Source organism: Macrotis lagotis, chromosome 6 (genome assembly GCF_037893015.1).
Source record: "Macrotis lagotis isolate mMagLag1 chromosome 6, bilby.v1.9.chrom.fasta, whole genome shotgun sequence".
NCBI lineage: Eukaryota > Metazoa > Chordata > Mammalia > Peramelemorphia > Peramelidae > Macrotis > Macrotis lagotis.
In genome coordinates this window covers 44,834,095-44,862,060 of record NC_133663.1, presented here as the reverse complement: position 1 = coordinate 44,862,060, position 27,966 = coordinate 44,834,095, and the positions used below count along the sequence as shown (strand labels likewise).

At 38.7% G+C, this 27,966-nt stretch overlaps 1 protein-coding gene across 4 annotated transcripts in view; it reads left to right on the top strand.

Annotated features, from left to right (window-relative positions):
• MED12L (mediator complex subunit 12L) overlaps positions 1-27,966 on the top strand; it is a 581,984-nt gene that overhangs the window by 262,236 nt on the left and 291,782 nt on the right. For all 4 annotated transcript variants that reach the window (XM_074191044.1, XM_074191045.1, XM_074191047.1 and 1 more), the window contains one exon: positions 3,908-4,067. In XM_074191044.1, coding sequence (XP_074047145.1) covers positions 3,908-4,067 — 160 coding nt within the window. The remainder of the gene's footprint in view (positions 1-3,907; positions 4,068-27,966) is intronic.

The window sequence follows — 27,966 nt, the reverse complement described above, 5'->3', positions numbered from 1 at the left end:
GTATAATAATATGTCTATTTCCTTCTTAATTTAAGCACTCAAATTTAGCTAACTTGTCCTCTTGGGAGATTGCTTGTAAGGGTAACATTAGCACTTTGCCCAGGGCCATTATACTCTCTCCTAGTTGCTCAGTTTTGTTGGACATTTCATCTAAATATTTAATATGTTGTATTAAATTTATCTTCTTCAGCTTTTAATCCTCCTGTCGGTTGATGTTCCATTTAGGCTTTCCAGGAAAGATAGCATCAGTAATAACTCTCTGAGGTGGCAAACTTGTCTGGCTTTTGTTTGTCTTATCTGCTCTGCATCTTGGTGCTAAAACATTTTCTGTGTGGCTGACTGAGAAGCAGCCTGGCCTTTGACAGAAATCTGACACACCAAATATTGTATTTGAGTCAACGGCAGCGCTGACCTTGGGATGAATGAGTGCGTGTTTTCCTATAATGGTCTTGAAAGATGGAGTCAAGTGAACTCCGAGCCCTTTCGATGAAATGCTTCACAGGCAAAACCTCCCACTGATTCTTGGCCAAATTCATTACAGGGACCCAGAACTTGAAGCCTCATTCATTAGGCTCATGTTTCCTTCATTCCCTTTAGAGTTGTGGCTGCCAAATTGGAGGGGCTGGCCAAGGATGAGAAGAAGGTGTGCGTGGGAGCTAGTTGACTGTTTTGAAACTGTTATTTCAAATGGAAAGAAGTATTGGCAATGGGAGAGACCTTAGGAAATTATCTTATTTTTTTGCATCTGTGGCTCCAGAGACCAGGGTGCCTGAGGATCATAGTTATGACTAGGAAATGCCCTTTATGCTTCAGAGAAATCTTTGGAGCTCCCAAATATATAATAATAAAAAAAGAAGGCCTTATGGTAATAGATAATATTTTTGCTTTCTGGGGGGGGCTTTCTTATATTTCTTTATAACTTTCAATGACCCTAAGGAATAGTAAGGAATGGGTGGTGATAGGGAATGGCATAAGCATTTATATGGCTGCTATGAGCAGTGTTATGCACTTTGCAGATATTATCTCATTTTATTCTTACAACAACCATAGGAGATAGGTGATGTTAATTTTTGCCATTTTACATTTGAGGAAATGGAGATAGAAGTTGTGACTTGACTAGAGTCAGATGTCTGAGGCTGGTTTTGAACTTAAAGCTTCCTGATTCCAAGTCCTCTATTATAGGATCATAGATTTAAAGTTAGAAGGGACCTCAGAGGCCATCCAATACAATCCTCTTATTTTATAAATTGGAAAACTGAAGCCTAGTATGTTTTTGTAACCCCCTAGTATGGGGTTAAGTGACTTGCCCAAGGTCACACAGCTAGGCAGTTATTAAGTGTCTTGAGACCAGATTTGAACTCAGGCCTCCCTGACTCCAGGGCCGGTGCTCTATCTACTGTGCCACCTAGCTGCCCTTTTAAAAATATTTTTTAAAATTCATGAAGCCTAGTATGTTTAAGTGACTTGTCTAAGTTCATACAGATAAGTAGCAGAAGTAAAATTTGAATCCTGATCCTTTGACTCCAAAGTCAGGACTCTGTGCTTCATACTATGTTGCCTTTTCGGAGGCAAGTGGGACATGTCTTTTATTCTCTTCAGTTATACAGGGAGAAATTAAAAGGACTTAGAGCTTAAATGATTGATCCCAGTTTCACACATATGATGATAAAATCAGGAATGTTCTCATTCTAAGTTCTGTGCTTCTTTTATTTTTTAATCTATTCATATCTTGGGACTTAGTGAGTCTCATCTGCTGTCATGGCTAATTGTACTCGGTTGGCCTTGGGTCCCTTCCCTTGGATGACTGAGCTGACCAGATTCTGATCATTCCTAAGATTTTTGACTTTAGAGACTTTGAAAAAAGGATCACTAGTTCTTTCTACCAGCTCTCCTTTGCTTCTGAGTTTTGGGGTTCCCTCCCTGCATCTGAAAAGAAATAATAAAATCCTCCTTGTACCTAATTTAAATGAATAAATTAACTCTTTCATCATTTCTTTTTCATATACTGTATTTTCTATTTCAGTTTTTGGTAGGATTGCTGAGGGATCATTTTAGCATTTCTAACTTCCAATGAGAAAAAATGTGATAGAATGGATAGACTGAGTGGCCTCAGACCCAGGAAGACCTGAATTTTGTGCTTTGCCTCTGACATAGACTGCCTCTATCCCCTTGGCAAGTTACTGAGCTCAGGAAAAATGTTAAGACTAAGTTTCAAAGCAGTGCCTTTGGCCTCTCATAGGCTCTAGGAGTTCCTTAAATCAATGTAATCACTGATCTGGTCAACTATTCTCCCTCCTCACAGTCTTAATAAAGGCTCCCTCTTTCCGCAGAACACTGATTCTTAATGTGGGGGTAAATGGATTAACAAGGGAACAGATATGGGGGGTTTCTCTGATCTTATTTTGGGAAAAATCTCATTTCTTAGTTTCTTTATGATTGGTTTCCTTTTTAATCCTATATATTTTATTTTACACATTTAAAAACATTATTCTGAAAAAAGAAGCCAGATTTTATAGACCCTTCATTGGGTCCATGACACCTAAAAGATTAAGAGCCCCAATATAGAAGTTTAAGGATTAGAAAATGTTGACCTTACAACTCTATGAAGTATGAAAGATTAGTATTATTGTTTCAAGTTCCAAAGGAAACTCAGTAAGGGTTAAATGACATAGTTACACAATTAACTTAGTAGATTTAAACCCAAGTACCAAGGTGGATGTTATTCTTTATCCTTCCATATGAACATCCTGCCCTTCCACATTAGTGTTTCACACTCCTTGTTAGTGTCTGGCCCTCCACATGAGTAGTCTGCCCTTCCCCATTGGTGGTTTGCCTTCCATGTTAGTGTCTACCCTTCCACATGAGTAGTCTGCCTTTCCACATTAGTGGTTGCCCTCCATATTAGTGTCTGGCCCTCCACGTGAGCAGCCAGCTCTTCCAAATTAGTGGTTGGCCCTCTGTGTTAGTGTCTGGCCCTCCACATGAGTGGCTTGCCATTCCACATTAGTGGTTGACCCGCTATATTAGTGTCTACCCTTCCACATGAACAGCCTGCCCTTCCACAGTAGTGGTTGCCCTCCATGTTAGTGTCTACCCTTCCACATAAACTTTCTTGCCTCTCCATATTGTAGGCACCTTTGAAGGCACATGTTGTAGGCACCTTTGAAGCTTTTTGCATTCTATGCAGCTTAGGAAATACAGATATTTCAATGAGTTTGGCAATAAATGTTACTTTCGAAAGTGGGGTGGGGGGCATCTTTACATTTCAGCTCAGGTCTCAGGTTTATTTTGTATTTTGAAATATTTCCTCTTGCCTCTAAGACTCAGACTCTGTATGAAGTATGAGATAATTCACAAATGATTTTTTTTTGCATTTTTAAAATGGTTTTGCCTTTATGTTCATGGGGAGGAATCTCTATTTCAATTTCTTAGGTTAGTGTCTTGCTCCAGGGCCTCTAGCTAGTTGAGTGCAGAGCTGTGTCCTGACCCACATTTCAGGATGCTTTGAATTCTGCTAGGCCCTTCCTTCAGACAAAGTAATGACTGCTTTTCTAGTAAAAACCTCTTGACAAATCTACTAGCACTTGTTGAATTTTCAGCTTGTTCATTGTTCCCTTGCAAGTAAGTAAATAGCCTTTTTGACTTGTCTCTCCTCCTTCTCCCCACCTCATCCCTTTGTTCATTTTTCCTTAGAAATGGATTTGGATTTAGACCTGAACTTGTAGCTTACTGCAGTGTGATCTGGTAGTAGATGATCCAAACCTCCAGGGACTCTCAATCTCCTTCTATAGAAAATTAAGGGTCTGGAAGAGATGAACGCCAAGGTCCCTTCCAGCTTAAGTCCTGGAAATTAACTGTACTCTTCTGAAGGTTTGAACATTGACTGATTTTTCTTTCTCTCTTTAAGGTTCCTATCCTTAGCAAAAAAGAGGATGTTTTTGCATATTTAGCAAAATATTCAGTGCCATTGCTCCGGGCAGCATGGCTGATCAAGATGACATGTGCCTATTATTCTGCTATTTCTGAGGCAAAGATTAAGAAACGTCAGGCAACTGATCCAAATATGGGTAAGTTATTGGCGGTGATTCCTCAGTTTATTCATGTTGAGATCTTAACTGTGCTACAGCCTGGGAATGATACCAATAAAAAGTTAGGTTGTTGTTTTCTCCAACTGCCTAAGTTTCGTCTTGAAAATCAGAAACATTCCATGCCTTGTAGGTAAAGATGATTTGTTTATATTGATGTCATTTTGAGATAACTGCCCAAACTGAACTCTCATTTTTAAAAAATGCAGTTTAAAAAAACAACTCAATAAATTAACTATGACTGATGATGTCTACTTCATTCCTTACCTGTAGTCTCCCACCTCTGAGAAGGGGAACACAAATTTTATTATCTATCCTTTGGATTCAAGATTGGCCATTACTCCGATTGGACTTTTGATATTTTTTAGTATTGTGACCAGGATATAGATTGTAATCTCAACTCTTTATTTTGCTGTACTTCAGGTTTTCCTATTTTTCAAGAGCTTTTCATATTCATGGTTTCTCAGTGGGTAGAAATATTCCATTCAAATACCATAATTTGTTCAGCTGTTCCTTAATTGATTGGCTCCCATTTTTGTTTCCAGTTTTTTGCCACTATAAAAAATACTGCTATAAATATTTTTGTATATAAGGGACCTTCTTCTGTCTTTGACTTTCTTCAAATCCACTGGTTCTATCAGTCACAGGTTGTAAGCATTTGAATTATTATTCTCATATAGTTCCAGATTGTTTTCCACAATAGTTAGACAAATTTATAGCTCTATTAGCAGTGTGTTAAAATGCCTGCCTTCACACAGCCCCACCAACATAAACTATGTCCCACCTTTGATGATTGTGAGATGGCACTTGACAGTCATTTTAATTGTACTTACTAAGAATTTGGGGCATTTTTTTAAATCATTTGTATTCTTGTTCTCAAATACATATTCTTTGACCTATTAGTGATATTTTTTATCACTTTATTCGATTTCATGGACGTCAGAGATATTTGATTCAATACTCCCACTCGCCCCTTATCAACAACATCTCTTCTTAAATGTCCACCTTACTTCTCAGAGCAGGAAGCTGTGACTCTCAAGTTGAATATGAAACTACTGTGGAGATATAGGCTGAGATTATTAGATGTTTTCATTAGTCTGGAAAGGCTGACAGAATCACAAAGAATGTGGATGGGAAAATATAGATTATTCATCAACTCCTTAAGTTCTGTAGTGAGTCACAGAGCTACATAGAGATCCTTTTTAGAGGTGGGGAAAAAGTGATTCTACCAGCTGGTGGAACACAACAATAATAGCAAATATCTGATAAACGGAGACTTGGACATGTAATCAACCTGTGTTCTTTTTAAACTTTTCATTATGACCAATTGCAAATGATGTTACTTCTCTTTCTCTGTATCTCTAGTGTGTCCCTGGTATGTCGTGTGTAGTTAATGGTTATTGATTGACTTAACTTCATATTCTATTAGCTACCTCTCTTGTCACTTCTTTTCTCCAAAAAGACTATTCTTGATTTTCATTTTAGCTTGATTTCTCACCTGGATAAAAATATTGATTGACAGAAGGCAATATACTGAATTGAAAAGAGTATTTGACTGAGAGTCTATAGACTTAGCTTGAAGCTAATTTGCTCTGTGATGTGGGGTATTACATATTTCTCTCCAGAGTGGTCTTTGGTGCTGCTGTTACTGTGGATGACCCATGGGTCAGACCCAATGAAAGTTTTTTTGTTCTTATAGTCAGCTCCTCTCCTGAGGAATTGAGGGACTCCACCAGAAGAAAGGACTGCAATGACTGGGCCCTTGGGTCTATCCAGAACAGGAAGGAGGCATTTTGGCAGAACTTTGAAAATTCAGTAATAAGGAGAAATGACTAAAGTAGGCTATGCAAAATGAGATCAGTGAAATACCACTTTTAGGGAAGAGACAGACTGTTCGCCTTCAAAGTTGCTAATGACAAAGACTCTTCATGTAGAGAGCAATGAAACCGCAAAAGCCCCAAATTAAATTCTTTTGATATTGAATACATTCACTTTAGGGATATAAGCAAAATGATATTTGAATGAGATATTTAAAGCTTAAAAGATAGTTTGGGACATTGGCACAATGAGATATTTAAAACATAAAAGTTTTTTTGTGGACCTTTAATTAGGATGCATTCCTTTTCTCTCCACTCCTCCAATCCCTCCCATATCTCTAAGTCAACAGTAAGCATTTATTAAACACTTACTATGTTCAGACACTGTTCTAAGTCTTGGATACAAAGAATGGTCAAACCAGACCTTGATCTCGACAGGTTTACAGTTTAATGGAGAAAGCTGCATGTAAATAGTCATATACAAACAAGATATGTAAAGTAAAAATTAAAGATAATCACAAGACAAAGTCACTAGCATCAAGTGGCTTTGAGGGAAGGCTTCTTTCATAAGGTCGGATTTTAGTTGAGACTTGAAGGAAATCCAGGGACCCCAGAAGATAGACAGAGAAGGGAGAAAATTCAAGGCACAGTAGGTGACTCTGTCATGGCCTGTAAGTGTCTTGTCTTTTTTCAGGGTTTTATTATAGTTTCATTTTTATATGACCTTCCAAAGAAAACTTCCTTTTCTTTTATAACAAGGATAAAAAATAAAGCAAACTAAAAAGTTCGATATAACCAACACGTCAGTTTTGTCTGTTAGTGCATGCAACAATTCATACCTATAAAATCTCTTGTCACTCTGCAAAGAAGAAAAATGTAGGTTTTTTCTCAACCCACCTCAAGTATTTTGTCTGCACTGTATCTGGGCAGAACTATACCTAACCACTCCAGATAAATGAATTTGGTCCCATCAAATTCCAAGGATTCTGAAACTGGTTTTCTTATACTCTTTACTTCTTTATGGTGGGTCTCTAAATTTATCAGAGAAAATAGTCCCTTTTCTGACACAGAGAGATTTCCTAACCATGTGTGGTGATTGGTCAACTTCCCCCACAAATTCTAAAGAGTGGTCCCCCTCCTCCCCGGAATCTCTGGAGTGTTTCCTCTTCCTAATGTGGGGTACTGCTCTTGCACATTGTTGTCCCACTCTTTTTCCTCTGACTTACCCTCTTCTGCTTGGCCTTCACAATGTCTCATACCTGGTGATTTTACATATTCTATTTCTCTTTCTGTTGTTCATCATGGAGAGGACGCTCCATTCACATGCCTTTTTCCCCCCAGAGCCTGGAATCCTTCCTCCTCCCCCCCTTGGTTTCCTCAATTCAAATCCCACTTTCTACAAGTGGTCTACCCTAGTTACTTACAGTATGTAAATATATATATATATATATATATATATATATATATATATATATATTCTGGACAGAGGCATTTGCCTGTTGTCACCCTTGTTAGAATCAGAGTCCCTCATATACATACACACACACACATATATATATATATATATATATATATATATATATATATATGTATATATCTTGGACTTTGGACTCTACCTAGCAGAGCACTGACTTGGGCTTGTTGACTTTGGGCTCTTAGCAGAAGTAATACAAGGATATGACTGACTACTTCTACAGAAACTACGCATGTTGTTGCACTGATTGTAACACCAGGCACTTTGCTAGTTGTGCATTGTGTGGGCTGGTTGGCCTTGCTGTGTCTTCAGAGGGGTGCATTGAGCTGAGGGATGGCCCACCAGTGACAGAGGAGGTGTTGGGAATGAGAGCAGTGACCCTGCCACAGTACTCTGCCCTGGTCAGATCCCCTTTGGACTACTCTGCTCAGTTTGCAATCATATTTTAAGAGGGAGGTTGAAAAAAATTGCAGTGTGCCTATAAGATATGGTGCCCAAGATGGCAAAGGGTCTGGGCAAAGACACCAGGGGCAACTGGTCTCAAGAAGATATTGGAGGATGGAGGTGGGCATTGGTGACTCGCTTTCAAATATTTGAAAGGATTTCATGTAGAATAGTGTTGGGGAGGAGTGAGGAATAGGACCAATGTTTGGAAGTTTCAGGAAGATATTTTTTGCATCATTCACAAGATGAAAGACATGACTTTTCCCTCCTCTTACTGGTAGTGAGTTCTGTGTTCCTGGCAGTTTTCACACTGGCTAGATGACCTGGCAGGGATATCATCTGGGTGCACGAGATCAGCACTAAGATTCTCTCTCTCTCTCTCTCCTTCTCTAATTCTGACTACGGTAGAAGGGATTGATTTTCTGTCTTTCAAAATTTATTTAAGTAGGATTAATACACCAAGACTGCATTTGATTATACTCTTTTGAACTCCTCCTTCTTCTTCCTAGAAAATCACTTCAGGGTCTCCTCCCTCTGACTGGAAAGCTTCTCCCACCTCCATTTAGGAGGAAGCCCCCCCCCCCCATCTCTTCATTTCTTATTTTTCCCAAGGATTGCTCCATCATTCCCCTGACTGGGCACCTTCCCTCTCCCCACCCTCCCACCTCTTTCCCACTTAATTTTGAATATTGTCTTCTTCCTTAGAATGTAAGCGCTTTGAGGATAAGCATTATATTTTGCCTTTCTTTCAGTCACAGCACTTTTCTAACCTCTAGTGAATGTTTAAAAATGTTTATTGATTAATTGATCAATAATAGTTATTTATTGATCAGTGATCAATTAACAGTTACCCTTTGTGGCTGGTGAAATCTTTGTTCTGTGACACTGGGTTCTTCCTTTTGATTGTTCCTCTATAAGGAACTTGACCTAGAAAGAACAGGAAACCAACATAGAGGATTTACTACAAATTAAGAAGATGAATTTCATGGATCAGTGGTAAGGTCTCATGATAGTTAACATCCCAGATCAGCAGAGAGGTAACATAAACCCAGTTGTATTTTCTCACTTCATTAGTGCAAGGAATGCTATATTTGACTTTTCAAAGGCTGAAATATTTTAGTAGGTCAGAGGAAAAATCAATAAATGTACTCAGGAGGATAGTTATATTGGGATTGCTAGAGGGGATAAATTTTGGAAGGAAGGGCTATTAATAGTCCATCTTCATTTAAATAACATTCATCAAATGTAAACCAGAGTTTAGAGAGGCAATATGAGGGGTTGGGATGGAATTGCTTGTTAAAGGATTCTGTTCAAACAGTAAATTGAGCTGAGGCGAAAACCAATTGGAGAAAAGAACTCTTGCCCCCACAGGCTGGTTAAGGCTGGGGAGGAGTCAGGGGTGAGGCTGCTGAGCTGGCATAATAGCATCCCTTGATGCTAATAGAAGCATTAAGGTGTGCAGAACACTTTCGATAGCTTTTCGATGTTTTTCCCTATAGTTTGCTGTTCATAGTTTTAGTTGAGTCTGACTCTTGGTAATCCATTTGGAGTTTTCTTGGCATAGATAACTGGAATGATTTTCCATTTCCTTCTCTAGCTCATTTTATATATATGAGGAAACTGAGGTAAATGGGGATAAGTGACAGAGTCACCCAGTTAGTGTCTGAAGCCGGATTTGAAATCAGGTTCTTCTGACTCCAGAGAAGGGTTTAGCCTAATTGTCTCAGTGAATTCCTGGACTAAAATATTCTGTGTCAGTCTACTACTGAACATTGCACATAGAAGGAACTTGATAAATGTTGGTTTTCTCACTACATGTCATTGTCTTCCTCTTTTAGAATATACATTTCTTGAGAGTAGGGACTGTCTTTTGTGCTTGGTACATTCCATATGTTTAATAAATACTTTTCATTGATTGATTTTCACCCAAACCTTTTTTCCAACTCCCAGGTCACCATCCTTTCTTCTGGTCTCACCCTTTTTATTTTATTTTTTTTTAGCCCAATCACTTTTTCATTATTGCTTTATCTTTGACACCTTTCTCAATTACATGCAAAGATAGTTTTTAATTTGAAAATTTACAAAAGTTTCCTTTTGTAAGGAAGCTTTTGAGTTCCACATTTTTCTATTACCCTCCCTTCCCCCCCTCACCCCAAGAACAGCAAGTAATCTGATATAAGTTGTACATGAGCCATTGTGTTTAATGTATTTCCATATTAGTCATTTTGTGGAAGAGGAATTAGAACTAAGGGAGGGGAGGATACCATGAGAAAGAAAGAAAAAACATAAAAGAAGTTTTAAAAAGTGAACATGGCCTTCTTTGGTCTGCATTCAGAATCCACAGTTATTTTTCTGGCTGTGGATGACATTTTCCATCACATGACTTTAGAGGTTGTCCTTGATCACTGAACTACTGTAAGGAACTGCCTCCCATCAGAGTGGATCATCTCATTATGTTGCCCAGTGTTTTCCCGATTCTGCTCATTTTTGCATAGCATCAGTTCACGCAAATCTTTTCAAGCTTATCTAAAGTCTGGCTTTATCTAAAGGATTTCTTACAGAAAATAGTGCTCCATCACATTTATATACTATAACTTGTTCATCCATTCCCAATGTATGGGAATATCCCCTCAATTTCCAATCTTTTGCCACTACCAAAAAAGGTGCTATAAAAATCTTTTTCATGTGAATCTTTTTCTCTTTTTTATGATCTCTTTGGGTCCGCACCTAGTAGGTAGGCACAATTTTATTGGTCTTTGGATACCATTCCAAATTGTTCTCCAGAATGGTTGGATCAGTTCACAATTAGATCTCTGGAGAGGGGAGGAGTTTATGCACAAACTAGAGATGGAAAACATTATAAATTACAAAATGGATAGTTTTGATTACAATAAATTAAAAAGTTTTTGCACAAATGAAACAGTGCAACCAAGATTAGAAGGAATGCAGAAATCTAGGAATCAATTTTTGCAGGTAGTGTTTCCTGATAAAAAGGATTCAGTTTTAACATATGTAGAGAACTGAATCAAAATGATATGAACAGGCAGTTTTCAGATGGAATTAAAGTTATCTATATTCATATGAAAAATGCTCTAAATCATAATTATTAGAGAAATGCAAATTAAAATAGCTCCCTAAAATGACACAAAAGGAAAATGATCAGTGTTGGAGAGGATGTGAGAAATCTTTGACACCTTAAGTTTCCTTCAAGGAAATTATAGAGGATGGTGGGAAATGTTGTATTTTAGAAACAGCAGCCATAATGTAAGCAAGGTGTAAGTAAGTCCAAGAGGCTGTTTGCATTCTATTCATCCAGGGCAAGAATGACTATGACAAATCCCCCCTCCCCATTCCCCCCATCCCAGTGATTGTTCTTTAGATGATAACTGTTTTCAGTGAAAATGGGGTTTATTTCCTTGAAATGGAAACATATGCTTTATTTTCAGTTCTCCCATTCAGAGTTTGAATAGAGGGATAAAGTACTAAGTGGGAATCTACTGTTTCACAAGGCAGTCTACTCTAGTTTGGGGGTCACTTTAATCATTGGGGAATATTTGCTACTTTGCAACTTCTACCCATGACTATTTAGTCCTGTCCTATAGGGTCAACCAGAAAAACAGATCTTCTCCACTACAACTCTTTAGTCACATAAAGTCAATTAATTAGCTTCTTTCTAAATTTTCTCTCTCTAGGCTAAGTTCCCCCCCCCCCCCCCAGTTTCTATAAGCCAGGTGTTTTAAATCTTTTGTAGATCATGGATCCTTTTGGCAGACTAGGGAAAGTAATATTTTTTATAAATATTTTTATTTATTTTGAGTTTTACAATTTTTCCCCTGATCTTACTTCCCTCCCCCCACACCCCCCACAGAAAGCAATTTGTCAGTCTTTACAATTGTTTCTATGGTATACATTGATCCAAATTGAATGTGATGAGAGAGAAATATATATCCTTAAGGAAGAAACATAAAGTTTAAGAGATAGCAAGATCAGACAATAAGATATAAGTTTTTTCTAAGTTAAAGGTAATAGTTCTTGGTCTTTGTTCAAACTCCACAGTTCTTTCTCTGAATACAGATGATATTCTTCATTGCAGACAGCCCCAAATTGTCTCTGGTTGTTGCACTGATGGAATGAGCGAGTCCTTCAAGGTTGATCATCACCCCCATGTTGCTGTTAGGGTGTACAGTGTTTTTCTGGTTCTGCTCATCTCACTCAGCATCAGTTCATTCAGATCCCTCCAGGCTTCCCTGAAATCCCATCCCTCCTGGTTTCTAATAGAACAATAGCATTCCATGACATACACATACCATAGTTTGCTAAGGCAGAAAGTAATATTTTTAAGGGTACAAAATAAAATTCAAAGGGTTACAAATCAGGAAAAATACTTATGAAAGTGTTTTCTAAAAAGTTCACAGATCCTAGATGAATAATCTTGGCTTCCATCCAACCTTTGGGCAGGACCTCAATGCCCTTTACCTAGTTGATTGCCCTCCTCTGGATACTGCCTAGTCAGTCAATGTCCTCCCCCAAAGAAGACAGCTGAACTGAACCAGATATGCTCCAACAGGCAGGGGATAGCAGGACTGTCTCTCTCCTCCTCCTCCTCCTCCTCCTCCTCCTCCTCCTCCTCCTCCTCCTCCTCCTCCTCCTCCTCCTCCTCCTCCTCCGACTCCTCCTCCTCTGACTCCTCCTCCTCCGACTCCTCCTCCTCTGACTCCTCCTCCTCCTCCTCCTCCTCCTCCTCCTCCTCCTCCTCCTCCTCCTCCTCCTCCCTCCTCCGACTTTGCCTACTAAGCTTAGTGGAGCCTCAGGATATTACCTTTCTTGGTTCCACATCAAGATGCTAACTCACTGAGCCTGCAGTCCACTCAGATTCTCAGACTTTTTCAGACAAACTCCTGTCTAGTAAAACCTATTCTGTATTGTACCTGTGAAGCTGATTTTTTTTAAGTCAAATGTAAAACATCATGTCAGTTCCTACTAAATTTCATCTTGGTGGATTTGGCCCAATGTGCTATGCTGTCAGAATCTTTTTGAAACCCGACTCTGTCAACTAGTACATTAGCCATCCTTCCCAGCTTTTGAGCTTTCTGCCAATTTAGTAAGTATTATATAGATAGAATTATCCAAGTCCTTGGCAGAAATGTCAAATAGTATGAAGCCAAGTTCAGATCCCTGGGGCACCCTATTGGAGACATTGCTACTTCAGAGGATCATATGATTATATAGATGTAGCTTTGGAAGGGACCTCAGAAGCCAGCCTTCTCATTTTATAATGGAAGGGTGATTTGTGACTTTCCTAAAATCAAGTGGAAAGGGACAGATGAAGTATTCACATTGGCTCTTTGAGTTCATTCATTCAACCAGGTCCTAATCTCCTGACTTGTCCTCTTATCTGGTCAATATCTTTTCAACAAAACTAGCACAAGAGACTGTCATCATGGGCTTTTCTGAAGTCTAAGTAAACTATGGTATAGTCAATTGATAAATTAAATCAACCTGCAAGCATTTATTAACTGCTCACTACATAGCCCAATGAATGGATGAAACAATTTTTACCTAGAAGCTCATAGTCTAAGGCAGAAGAAAAAAATAACAAATGTAATAAAACAACACAAGTATTTTCAGATTGAATTTTGTTTTATTGTTGAATCATGTATGGCTCTTCATGATCCCATTTAGTATTTTCTTAGCAGAGACACCTGAATTGTTTTATTATATTCTTTTCTAGTTTATTTGACAGGTGAGAAAACTGAAGCAAACAGGGTTAAGTGACTTACCCAGGATCATCCAGCTAATAAGTGTCTGAGGCTAGATTTGAATTCAGATCTTCCTTGGTCCAGGCCTGACGCTCTATCCTCTGTGTCACCCACTTGTCTATAGAAAGAATATAAGTAGAATAAATAAAAAGTAGTTAAGGACAGGGTAGTTTGAGAGGAAGGGCACTAGCTGCTGGGGGAACCAGGAAAGCTTTCACATAGAACAGTCGTTCTCAGAGAGTGGTCCATGGGAACTCCCAAGACTCAGGAGCTCTGTGAAAACAAAACTTTTTTCATAATAATGCTAAGAAGTTACTTTCCCATTAAATTACTTCTTTTGTTTCCAGCTGCATATCTGTGTGAAGCCATCTTTTTTTTCCCCCCAAAGGATTCACCGAAAGCATCACATTACAACACATTGAATGTAGAAGCACATAAGAGAATCGGGTGCTCTTCTCTTAAGTCAGATAGCAAAGAGATTTGTAAAAAATATGTCAAAAAAATGCCATATATTTAGTTTTGTTTTAGAAAATAGTTGTTTTTCATAAGAATATGGTGTTTGTTAACATGTAATGTTTTGTGATAAATAATGATCGATATAACTGACTTAAAAATTCTCTAGGGTCCTTGGTAATTTTTAGTAGTGTAAAGGCTCCGGAGTCTAAAAAGTTTGAGAATCACTGATAAAGAAGATAGTTTGAACTGTATCTTGGAGGAATGGGGGATTCTATGAGGCAGAAAGAGAGTACATGCCAGACATGGACTGGGACAGCCGGTTAGTTGAAAGGCATAGTGACTTGAGATTGGTGTTGTGTGTCCTTGTGTGAAGAATAGAGAAAAGGTCTGTTTGGCTATTTTTGCAATGTCTGAGAAGGAAAGTAATGTTCAATAAGGCTGAAAAGATAGTTTGAGGTCAGGTTATAAAGGGTTTAAAATTCTTTTATATTTTAACATTATGTTTTTTACCCTGGTGGCAGCAGAGTTCTTTGGAGTGGATTGATTAGAAATGCTAGGAGGATCAGATCTGCCTTAAAAAAAATCCCTTTGACAGTAGTATAGTGCAGGATGATTGGGAGCAGTGAGAATATGGTTGTCAGGAAATTCAGCTAGGAGGCTATTGCAGTAATCCAGGGAAGAGGTGATAAAGACTTTAAGAGATCAGGTGGGAGAGAAGTTGTGGAGATAGAAACGCAAAGCTTTGACAACTGCATTGATAATGGTGTGGGGGGGGTGATGAAGGTTAAAGATCATGCCAAGATTATTCACCAAGGAGGCTGGAAAGAGGGCAGTGCCTTCCACAGACATAGAAAAGTTGGGAAGAGGGGGAAGAACCATGTAAACAAAGAAATAAGATTAGTGTGCTATGATCTGACTTCTTTTCTTTCCTAAATGTCAACAAGCCCTTTTTTTTGGCATAATGAATTTTAAAAGAATATTTTGAGTTCCAAATTCTCTCTCTCTTCATTCCCTCCTCCAGTTCGGAAGCCAAGAAATCCAGGACTCATTGTACGCACGAAGTCATGCAAAGCCATTTTTTTTAATGATACATGTTATAATTTTGCCAGAAATCAGACTGAAGCTTCCCAACTTATTGTTACCAGATTATATTTCCTTCTCTCTTTTGAACATCTGACTTTCTTCATGCTTGTCACATTAGATTATGGGCTTCTTAAGAATAGGGACAGGATTCTCCTTCTTCTCTCTTTCTTTGTTTCCTCAGGTACCTAATAAATGCTTGTTGAGTTGCCTTAGTAATTTTCTTTCTTTCACTGATTGCTGCCAGTGACAGCTGTCCCGTCCACCATTTCCACCATTGCCAGGACATTGAAATTCATCCAGGACAACTCGATTCTCTTTGCAATTTGCTCCAAACTTAGCTTGAATACCAGCTCCCTCTTCACCATCTTTGTTCTGTCCTTTCCAGTTTATTGATGATTCTTCTTGCAGGAGAAAGCTGTTCTCTGCTACAGTATCATTTTCCTCTAGCAGGGCTCTAACTCTTCTTTAATCTGCCTTTTTCCCCCCCACCATTACTCAAAAATAAACCTCTTTGTCGGCCCTAGCTTTCCTCATCAGCTTCAACTCATCCTGACTTTTCCTTGGACAGGATTCTTACAATATCATCTCATGCTTATGTAGCCATCTTCCATTTGTATATTAAAAAAATTAAGCCAAAATTAAGTTGATGTCTCTGGCTAGCTTTAGATAATTACACTTTTCCCTTCATATCAGAATTTTTCTCTTTCTGCAGAATTTCATTCTTGAGAACTTCCTAATTCATCATGGGCTCATCTTCTTTGTAGAATTTTAGTCCATGGGAACCTATCTTTTCTTTGAACCCCTGGAAATCCACTCTCCTAAAAGTTAGGGTTCAAAACTTCTCCTTTCCTCTCTACTCTAGGAGTGACCACTCCCTCAAATGTCCCATCACTTCTACCTTACTAACTAGTTCCTTTCTCTAAGAATGAGATACAAAATAGAATTTCTGCTTGTTAATTCTTTAATCTTATGATGGATGAAACAATGATTAAAGATAATCAAGAAGAGAGGAAACTCCCACAGATAATTGAAATCCCTCATTGCCACTGTATACTCTCTGTTACTTATCTATTTTCTTTTGACTAAGAAATACACTTCCAGACTTATAGTCTATTTTAGGGTCTCAGCCAACCAAGTCCAGTGGGCCTCTTGCTACCCACAAAAAGCCAAGGAAATTTAGTCAGCACTTACTAAGTCTCTATTATATTCTAAGTGCTAGGGCAAAAAAGATACTTCTGGTCTTCCTGGAGCTTACAATCTAAGGAACAACAGGTTAGATAGGAAGTACTCAATAGAAGGAAGGCACTAGAACTATGAAGAATTGGGAAAAACTTTCTGTAGAAGGGAAGATTTTGGTTGGGCCTTGGAAGAAAGCCAGGAGGCAAAGATGAGGAGGGAGAGCATTCTAGACATGGGGACAGCCAGAGAAATGCCCAGAAAACTCCTTTATACTCCTAATGCAAAAGTGGGTGAGGTAGAAGCAAGGCAGTACTCTGTGCAAAGTACTAGGAGAAATTTGAAGATGGAGAGAAGGGAAGGTTTTATGGAAGAAGAAGTGGCAATGGGGCAAGTATATTCCAAGCACAGGGCATGATGTGAAAAAAATGACACAGAAATAGGAAAAAGTATGAGAAAGAAGGGGAATGATCCAGGTTGGTTTGAATAAATATGTAATGAGGCTAGAGGAGGAAGTTTGGAGTCAGATTATGGAGGACCTTATTTAGTCTTCTACAATCAGGAGTACACTTGGGGACAATGGGGAATCTTTGAAGGGATTCCAGAAAAAGAATGACATTGTCATAGGGGAACATCAGGAAACTGATTCCAGATGGTGGTGCAAATGATAGAGGCTAAACTGGGGATACTGGAGTCAGAGAGATCTCTCAGGAGGATATTAAAGCTTAAGTAGGAAGAAATGAAGACCTGAACTAGGATTTTGCTAATGGTAGTGGGAAAGAAGGGACAGATGAGAGAGAGATTAAAGAGACAATTGATTGGATGTGCTGGGAGAAGGAAACAAAGATGGTTCTGAGTTTAGCGAAGGATGGTGGTGGTTACTGCAGCTGAGTCAGCTTCCCTGACCCAAGAATAGTAATGGATCATCTTTCTCCAATGCTCCATGGTCCACGGTATGATGAATTAATTCCCTGACCTCCCACAAATAAAGCTCTCCTCCTCTGGTGCTGCTCATGCCCTATTTTGTGTATTTCCCAGTCTTTGTTCCTCTGTTGTCTCTGTCCAAGGTGGAAAAAATTCCTGGGTATATCTCTGTCATGTATTTACTTTCAGGCTATGGTCAATCTAAAACTCACTCCTGGCTTCAATTTTCTTCTGTAAAATAGGAGAATTGTACTAGATAGTGTCTAAGGATCCTTTTCACTCTGATATTCTACACTTCTACCCTGCAGTGAGTTTCTTGGCTTGGAGATGAGTCAAGATACGAGTCTTATGGTAGGCTCACCAAAGGTGTGGACCTGAAATCACTCTATCCTTTCTTCTGTAAACTCATCACTTGATACTTGATAAGGGGACAGGCATGGAGTCTCTGGTCAGGAGGGTCTTGTCACTTTTAATGTAGACTTTGTCACTGAACTCCCGTTACTCTGTAAGAGAGAGTTGATGACTACACACAATTCACTTGCAAGTCACTTCATCAACCTCTCGATGTCAATGGTACTTTTCAAGAATGAGGGATGGACAACAATTATCTGAGAGAGAGGCCAGAGAATTTAGAGATTCCTTTGGAAGCTGGAGTGAATAAATGATTGAAAAAGCATTTTATTAAGTATCCATCTCTGTCTTTTTTCTTTTTTCTTAATGTGACAAGGAAAGAATGGAGTAGAGTATAGGTTCGGAAAGTTTGATCTGGAAACCCTTGGGAGATCCTCTGAAATCTCTTTCACAAGATATTTTAATTTCAAATACAGTAAATATTGTTAGACATAAATCACAAACAAAAAAGATCTCTTTTGGGGGAGAGTTCTCAATAATTTTTAGAGTATAAAGACCTAAAATTTAAAGAGCCATTGGGGTGAAGAAAAACATGATAATAAAAATGCTAAGGATGACCTTGGGATAAGAGGGGATAGTTCCTCATTTTAGGAAAACCATTGATAAACCAGAGAATGTCCAGAGGAGATCTGCCAGGAAAGGGAAGACACTTGAATTCAAACTATCTTAAATCTTAGTTGAAAGAATTGGTATTCTTGGGAAGAATAACTGCCTTCAGATATCTGAAGGACTGACATCTAGAAATAGAGATTAGACTTCTTCACTTTGGCCCTCAGAGGCAGAATCAGGAGCAATAGAATGGATGGAAATTGAAGAGTGTCAAACTGGCCTTGATGTCAGGAAAAACTTAGTTAAGCAGGTAGCACTATCCTACAATGGGAAGAGGGATTCTGAAGATATTGATTTTTCCCCTTCCTTGACACTGAACAACCACTTGTCAGATAATGTTGTAGAAGGGATTTTTTTTGGTTGGAAATGTACTAGATGTTCACTAACATCCCTTCCAGCTTTGAGGTTCTGTGATGATAGTTAAGGTAAAAACAGACTGAGAAGATGAGAATGGCTGCATAATATCTATTGTGGATTTGTTAGAGCTTAAATATATGTTATGGGATTAGAGGACTATGGAAGTGTTATGAGTTGAGGGAGGAATTTCTTCTCTCTCTCTCTCTCTCTCTCTCTCTCTCTCTGTTAAAAGTGACTTGCCCAAGGCTGTCACACAGCTACGTACTTATAAAGCATCTGAGATTTGAACTCAGGTCCTCCTGACTCCAGGGCCTGTGCTCTATCCACTGTGCTACCTAGCTGTCCCCTCAAGGGAGGAATTTCTTAGAATTATAATGATTTGGGAAAGGAATAGGTAGTTGCAGAATAAAAGAAGACTGTTGAGGTTGTGTAATAAAACTACATTGTTTAAAAATATTACTGAAAAGCTTAACATTTCTGAACATCAACATAATCAACACAACTTAGGTTAGCGACTATTTAAATTTCTATTAATTGATTTTTTTATTGCATGACTCAATTTTTTTACTCCCTTTAAATCCTCATCAGAATCACATTCAGTTCTTTTTCTTCTATGGTTAGTTAGCAAATACTCCCTTTGACGCTATTCATTTTACCTTGCATTATTTTATATAGATCTTTTTTGATTTCTTTGTAAGTGTCCATGCTTGAAAGTCTTAATTGCATTATCAGATTTCATTCATGTACCACCATTCATCCATCCATTCCCTGTTGAATATTTAGATTGTTTTCAGTTGGTGAATACAAATAATGCCTTCTATGGAAATCTGCAAGGAATGTTTTGTTTTTGCTAATGCTTTGAGTACATTTCTGGGAATATTGGACCATTGCTTATGGCCTCATAGATTGCACTCCAAAAAGATTTTCCAGCTTTGCAATTCTACCAGCAATATAAAAGTCTAATCTGTTCCTTCAGTGGATTGAAGTTCTTTGCTTCAGATTATTTTAGTCCATTTAATGGGTGTAAAATGGTACCTTGGGGCTGTTTCATTTTACATTTCTTTGATTATTATAGTAAGCTTGAGTACTTTTTCACAAAGTGTCACATCTTTTGACCATTTATCTAGTGTGGACCTAGAATTATAGTATATAAAGTATTATGACCCTTTCCACTGCAGCCACTTGTGGTTGATTGTGGGTTGGGGGTTAGATCTCCTGGAGGGCTGCCCTAAACTCTTTGTAGCCTGTAGCTAGCATCCTTCCTTTGTAATGAGTAATTTCCTTATCAGTAATTTATTGGTCAGTTAGCTCTTTACAAAGCAAAAGTGCAGTCTTCAGAGGAAAGCTCAAACGGTTCTGATCCAGATCCTTGGGTTCCAAATCCAGTACAATCTTTCCATTCCATCATGACCTAATTTATTTGCCAGGCTGACAAAGTCACTCTTAGTTTTAGTCCTTAGGGAGATTCTCCTTTCTTGTCAGACTCTAGATCCAGGTTCTTAAGTTTCATCTCAAGACTGTATCTCTGGCCAGCCTCTACCCCTCAGGTCCTCTTTGCCCAGGAAAAATCCATCCACTCTGCAACTGCTGACTGCTTTATTGTCTCTTCCTTCCCCAGCCTCTGTTCTTTACTCCTTTAGGTGAGACCTGAGGAACTCCCCTGTACTTGTGGCTCAGGGGCGCTCTGCAGGAGGCTAGACCCTGATAAGTGTGACTATATGCTGGCCACGCCATCATTCTGGCCCTCAGTTCCCTAGTAGCTGAAATGAGGGAGAGAGATTTGATAATTTCTAAGTCCACTGCCAGCTCTAAATCCTTACAGCTCAAATGATTTTTTTCATCTGAATTGCATTTTACAAAATAGCTGCTTTTTCTTGTCTGTATTACTATCTCAGACAAATTAAGAACAATCCCCCTTTTCATTCAACTAATGGTAAATTAGGAGCTAGCTTCTTTGAAATCCTTTATTACATGAATTTGCTTCCCATACGTCCTACACAGCAGGATGGGGTGAAACTCAAATACGCATGTGGTTGGGGAGAGAGGTATCATAGAATTGAATGTATTTTTTGAACATACTTAGTGAAACTACAACTTATTTTAGCCTCATTATCAAAAATATATCTGTGAAGCTCCTTTAAATGGCCAAGTTAAGTATAGATTACAGAAAAACATGTTTTATGGTTTGTGTTTTTCCAAAGTTTTCCCTTTTCATGACTCCATTGCATTTCCAGTGACACTAATAGTTTCTCCATTTTGTTCCAGCTGTCTGAAGTTTATTGTACTCATTTCTTGGAAATGCTTAGTAAGAATGCACAATTGTGTTTTGAATAACAATAGGTAGTATCTTTTTTTCACAATCACTTTGGGAGAAAGGTATGCCGTTGTCTCTATTTCACAGATTTTAGGAAAGATGAAGTGACTTGCCCAAGGTAATGCAGCTGGCATGTAGGAGGCCAGTCATCTCATTCCAAATTCAGTGTTGTTTCCACCACATCATGCTGCTTAGAAATGAGCATTTGATTTGCAGATAGCTCTTAATGGGAAGGGGTGGTCAATGGTGGATGACAGGGACAGAGGCCCAAAGTCTGGACAGGTCAGTAAGATGAAATTAAGTAAGTAAGTCAGTAAGAGATACATATAAAGTCAGCATCACATGGGTACAATGGGACTGACATGAGATTAAAGAGGTTCCACAAGGGCTCTGGGGAGTAATTCCTTTGGTAGGGTTAGTGGTTGATGTGGTACCCAAAGAGCCTCAATGTGATCTTGAGTTCTGTTAGACTTTGTCTTCATCGTGACTCATCTGAACTGTTTTGTACAGTTCTGAGTTCCACAGATTAAGGAGTTTGATAAACTGAAGGGTGTCCGGAGGAAGGCAATCAGGATAGTGAAGGACCTTGAGTCCATGACAGGAAGAGTAACTTGGACCTATTTAATCTGGAGAAGAGAAGACATTAGGGATCATGAGAGCTTCTCCAAGTATTTGAAGATCATATGATGGATGGATCAGATTTTGTTCTATTTGACCTTAGATGGAAGAACCAGGAACAGTGGATGGAAAATGCCAATTCAGGCTTCATAGCAAGAAAAAAAACTTGCTAATAATTAGATCTGTCCCAAAATGAATGGGCTTTCTTAAGAGTCAGTAGACTTGGGGCAGCTAGGGTGACTATCTAGTAGATAGAGCATTGACCCTGGAGGTGGTAGGACCTGAGTTCAAATCCAACCGTGTAAAATCCACAACCAAAAAAAAGGGGTCTGTAGTTTCTTTATGCTTGGAGGGCTTTAAGAAGAAGCTGGATGGCTTCCTTTCAGGTAGATCCTAGTGGGGATTATTTTGGTTAGAGGGTTGTACTCACTTGCTTGTTGAATTGCCTTCCACTTTACAGATTCTGTGATTCTAGCTTTGAATTAAGTGAGAAATGACTTAGTGTTTGCAGTGTGCTTTATTTTGACTTTCTTTAATTTGGGAAATTAGTCTGAATCCAGATGATCTCAGTACCCCATTAGCTCAGTCCATCCCTTAACAGAATCTGCCACCTATTATACCTCATCCCTCAAGAAGGTAACTAGCTACTTCTGAAGGCAAGCCTATTCTATTTTTGGATGACTTGTTATTAGGAAGTTTTTTTTTGTCATCAAACCTGATTTTTTTCTCTATAGCTTCTACCCATTATTTCTAGTTTTATCATTTGGGAACAAGATGAAAAAATTCTCATCCTTCATATGAAAGCTTTTCTGGATCTTGAATTGAACTTTTCCGCTGCCCTAGCCCTGTCCCCATCTTCTTTACTATGAATGAAACATCCCAGTTTCTTGCAGTAAGCCTCACCACTCTGGTCCTCACACTCTGAACTAATGGCTCTTTGACAATGCCATTCCTAAAATGTGTCTGTCAAGGGACAGTTAGGTGGCATAATTGATAGACCAGCCCTGGAGTCAGGAGGACCTGAGTTCAAATCTGGCCTCAGACACTTAATAATTGCCTAGCTGGGTGACCTTGGGCAAGTCACTTAACCCCAATCTGCCTTGCAAAAACCTAAAAAAAAACCTCAAAACAAAAAGCCAAAAAATGTGTCAGTCAATGTTATATCTGTAGATGATATCTGAGAAGGGTGAAGTGAAACTTTTAGGTCCTTTTTTACTAGACAGTATGCTTTTCTTATTTCATTCTGAAGATATTCTAGTTCATAATTGTCAATTTGTACATTGCTGTTTGGAGTGAAGCAATAGTGTTATTAGGTGTTATCAGAAAGAAATGAGTTACTAGGAAAAAAGACGGAGCTAGTCATAGTCATACATGGAGATAAGATGATCAGCTCAGTCGAAAGATTTAGAGGAAGACTCCTAGTATGTTGAGTGAAGCAAACAAGAATGAGAGTTGCTTGGAATGAGAAAACAAGGAGAGGTCATAAACTGTATCTTTGAGGAAGGACCCATCATGTGAATAAGATCATGGATCCATATTGAAGCTTTCATATGCTATTTGCAGGATTCTTCCTTTGTCTGGGAATTCACAACAGTACCAGGATTGATCTCTTTCATTTTCATAGCTCTGTAAACACATCAGAGTACTTTCACACAGATATCTAGTTTTCACTATATCATAAAATCACATAGTTTGAGAATTGAAAGAGACATCTCTTCATTTCTTCATTTATATGTCTTTCTTTTTGAATACATCTCTCCCCTGCATCTATAAAGCAAGCCATCCCTTGTAACAAAGAAGAAAAAAGGAAGGGACAAAATGAAGCAAAGCAAAATCAACTGTATCTGTCAACAAAATCCATATTCTACTCTCATAGTCCTGCACCTCTGGAAAGAAGGACAGCATGGATTATATTTCATTTCATTTTGTTCTGTTTGAATCATCATTAGCATCATGCGTTTTGTTTTCCTGGTTTGACTAGTTTCACTGAATCCATTTGCATATCTTCTCATGCTTCTCTGAATTCTTTAATTCATCTTATGATGTAGAAATATTTCATTACACAGTTTGTTTTGTCATTCCCCTATTGGTGAGCATCTATTTTGTTTCTAAGTTTTTACTGTCAATCATTTAATAAACATTTCTTATACATTTCCTATGTGTAGGCACTATGTTAATCACTGGTGATAAAAATAGCAAAAAGGCCAGCTTTGAGTTCTTTAGGAGCTCACAATCGAATGAGGGAAACAGCAGGCAAACCAATATATTTAAAGCAAGTTACATACAAGATAAATAGGAAGTAAATGAGGAGGAAAAGGAGTTGGGAAAGGCTTTCTATTGTAGATGGAATTTTGATGGTGCTTGTCCTTTATTTTCCTCTTTCTTTTCTCCCTTCCTTCCTTCCTTCCTTCCTTCCTTCCTTCCTTCCTTCCTTCCTTCCTTCCTTCCTTCCTTTCTTTCTTTCTTTCTTTCTTTCTTTCTTTCTTTCTTTCTTTCTTTCTTTCTTTCTTTCTTTCTTTCTTTCTTTCTTTCTTTCTTTCTCCTTTTCTTTTCTTTCTGGCAATGGGGTTAAGTGACTTGCCCAAGGTCAAACAGCTAGGCAATTATTAAGTGTCTGAGACCAGATTGGAACTCAGGTTCTTCTGACTCCAGGCTGGTGCTCTTATCCACTGGGTCACCTAGCTGCCCCTGTCCTTCATTTTCAAGAAGACTATAAACATCAGGGACGTGATGTCATGATGAGCACATGAACTGGATTTGAGTGAGGGGGTGCTGTGCTATATCACCAGCCTCACCTTCTCCTCCAGAGTCATCTGGGTCCAGTGGCCAGGTATGAATCAGGATAACTGGAGATGGCCCTGAATGTGAGGAGATCAGAGTTAAGTGATTTATCCAAGATCACACAGCTAGTAAGTGGCAAGAGTCCTTCTGACTCCATGACCATTGCTCTATCCATTGCCCCACCTAGCCGATTTTAGTTAAAGGAAGCCAGGGAGCTCAGTAGTTGAATCCAGTAGATGGACATGAGGAGGGTGAATATTCCAGTCATAGGGGACATCCAGAGGACATCCCCAGAACCAAGAGATAAGAGAGCTTGTTGTGAAACAGCTAGGAAGCCAGAGTCATCAGATTGAGAAGTCTGTGGCAGAGAGCAAGGTGTTAGAAGACTGGAAAGGTGGGAGGGGGTAGGTTGTAGGATTTTGTAATGGATCTTGAAGGCCATGGGGAGACTCTGGAGTTTCTTGAGTGTGAGGGGAGGGACATGGTTGGACCAGGGCTTTGGTGGTTGAATGGAGGCTGGAGCGGAGTAGTAGGCAGACCCATCAGCAGACTAGTGTGACGGTGGTCCAGGTGTGAGGAATGAGGTCCTGCACCTGGCAGTTTCAGAGGAGAGATAGGTGTATGTGAGAGATGTGAGATCAACAGACCTGGGAACAGATTGGAATGGGGGTGAGAGATAGTGAGGATGCTTCCACATGAAAGTGCTCCTATGAATATTGTGCTCAATATGGGTCCTTTCTTTTTGTTTTAACATTCTTGGGATTATATTTTAAGCCATGGGAGTCTCTGGGTCAAACATCGCAGCCTCGTCTACCCCTCTGCCATGTCTTTAAATTGTCTTCATTAAAGTTCCAAAACTATATTAAGCATATCAATGCTCTTTTGTCTATAGCTCTTCTTATATTGACTATTATCATTTTTGTTTTCTTTGCCAATACATTAAGGGTATGTGAAACTTTCCATTTGTTCTGATTTGCATGTCTTATTATTAATAATTTGGAGTGATCTTTTTTATGATTGTTAATCATTTTCACATCTTCTTTTGAGAGCTATGTAGTTGTCTTTAACTAGCCTTAACTGAAAACTGAATTTGAGATTGATCATTTAGCTACAGATGGAATTTGGGGAAATGAAGAAATTGCTAATAAATTGGAAATAATGGTATTCACCATTTTAGAGCGTATTTTCCTGAAACTTTAATTTTGCTGCTAGTCTCTTCTCCAATGGCACAAAATTCATTTAGTTTATTCTTAGGGAATGATTAATTTTTTGAGACACTTTGTCATATTTACAAGTCCTTTTCAGTGACTTATGTCATTACTGTGAGTGGGAGTGTGTCTCTTTGGACTGCAGAATCCTAATTTTATTTTCTGAATGATAAAAATTATTCAATAACTAGTTTTTCAAGAGACACTCCAGATTAGATCTTGGAGAAGAAAAAGATTCAGGATGTAATGAAAAGCAGTAAAGAGACTAGGTTTGTTACTCTCTGGAAAATATCTTGCTGGACAATTATATTGTATAATACAAGAAAGAGAAGGCAGTAGAGGATGCTTTTTACATCCTATAAATGGGGTAATTTTCATTTTTTCAAAATAAATTCTAATGTCTTCCCTTTCACTAACCAAAAAGGGTGAGATTGTTTAGGGAAAACAAAGTAGTAGCTTTATGTAAAAATGGTGAGAGGTTCCTTATTTCTCCCAGGGTATTTGAGGGTAGTTGATTTTTATTTTTCATGACTTATAAGACCTATCTTAAAATAAATTCTTTTAAAAATAATACTGCCACTTTTTTATATTATGGCTATTTCTCAATATCTCTTACCCAATATTAACAGCATTCTGTGTGACAAAAAAAGTCAGAAAAATCACCAACCTTGATAAGACCAACATTCAGTATTCACCTTTCCAAGGTAGTGTGGAAAGTTCCTTCCTTCTTCTCATCTGGAACTGGAATTGACCATTGTGATTATATTATATTCAACATCTTTTGAATGTCTTTCCTTATTGCACTTGTCAGGTATATAGTGTCCTCCATGTATCTGGACTGACTTCTCCATTTCTCAGAAAAAAATTAAATGCAGTGTAATGATTGACTAGTACAACTAGTATTCAGTCAAGCAATGAAATATTTATTAAGTACTCTTTGTTTATCTCTAGATACAAAAAAATGAAAGTCCCTATTTTCAGGGAACTTGAATTCTCTCAGGAGAAACAGTGTCTGTGTGTGTTTTTGTGCATAGAATAAGTATGATTGTGGTAATGGAATCAGTAGTTGGGAAAATAAGGAAACACAGTATAGAAGAGTGGGGAACCTTTTTTTCTGCTTAGGGCCATTTAGATAATTATAAGATCATTCCTGAGCTATATTTGGTCAAACACTTAATTGACCCCTATAAAAAACTCCTAGATTTATTCAAGTTTGAGTCCCAAACTGCAGTTGCCTTGGCAGTGCCACCCCAATATGAACTGCAGCCTGGAGCTTCCCCTTCCCTGGTGTAGAAGGTAGTACTCAAAAAAGTATCCTGAAGGAATTCTATAAGACAGAAAAGAGCACACTGTCAGCATAGAAGTTGACCAGTCAAGTCAAAAAGATAGGAAACAGAGAGCTGGCATGGTTGGTCCATAGAGTGCCAGAGGGGGAATAATCTACAGTGAGGCTGAAAGTTCTGAAGGGCTCCTGAAGGGAAGAATTAATATTTGATTCAAGAAGAGTAGAGAGTCATTTGAGTTGGAGTAGTTGAATAGTTGAGGGACCATGTCTGCCTTGCACTGAAGGAGAATCACTTTGTATATGATGAATTTATATGATGGATTGGAGCAAGGAGAAACTGGAGCCAAGCAGATCCACTGGGAGGCTGTCTCTGCAGTGGTCTTGGTTGAAGGAACCATGGAATGAAGCAGTAGATGGGAAGAGAGAGACTGAAAGAGAGGGGAAGGGGTCCGGCTGCTACAGTAGATGGAGGGCATGAGGTCTAGGGCATAGGTGGAAGTCTTGGCAAGGAGAAAGCCACCTTCCTCTCTCCCCCCTCCTTATCAGAAGCAAATGAAAGGAGGAAAGAGTAATGGGGGATGTCAGAGCTTGGTATTGAAGAGAAGAATAGAAGTATGGTTGGTAAAGCAAGAGATGAGGACCTCAGCTGAGACAGGTGTGGGAGATGGAAAGAAGAGAAGGTTTGAAAGGGCTTCTTTGTGGAAAGCAGTAGGGAGGAATGAGTGCTCATGATACCAGAGAAAGGTACCATTCTTCCCACTTTTAATTTGTCTTGTTTGTAAAAGGTTCGTATTTCTCTTCTTTTTTCCAACTTAGGTTGGAAATTTTAATTCCTTAATGATAATGGAAAGCTGATTTTAATTTGGAAACCTTCTTCAGGATCCCAAATCCTTTTTGAATGATGCTTACATGCTAAAGAATAAACTATAACAGCCGTGGGCATTGAAACTAGGTTTGGCAAATGACTATTTTCCATGCCTAATCGGACTCTTTGTGGTGTGGAAAACAGACTTCATTAAGGGTAAAGAGAGACCACCTGGAATGAATTTGTGAGGGATGGGATGGATGGACGTGAAGCTCCTCTGCAGCTCCAGCAGCTATGATCTTAAAAACCACCCAAGTGAAGCTGATATCTTTGTAAGTGAATAACTAGCTGAACTTGCTA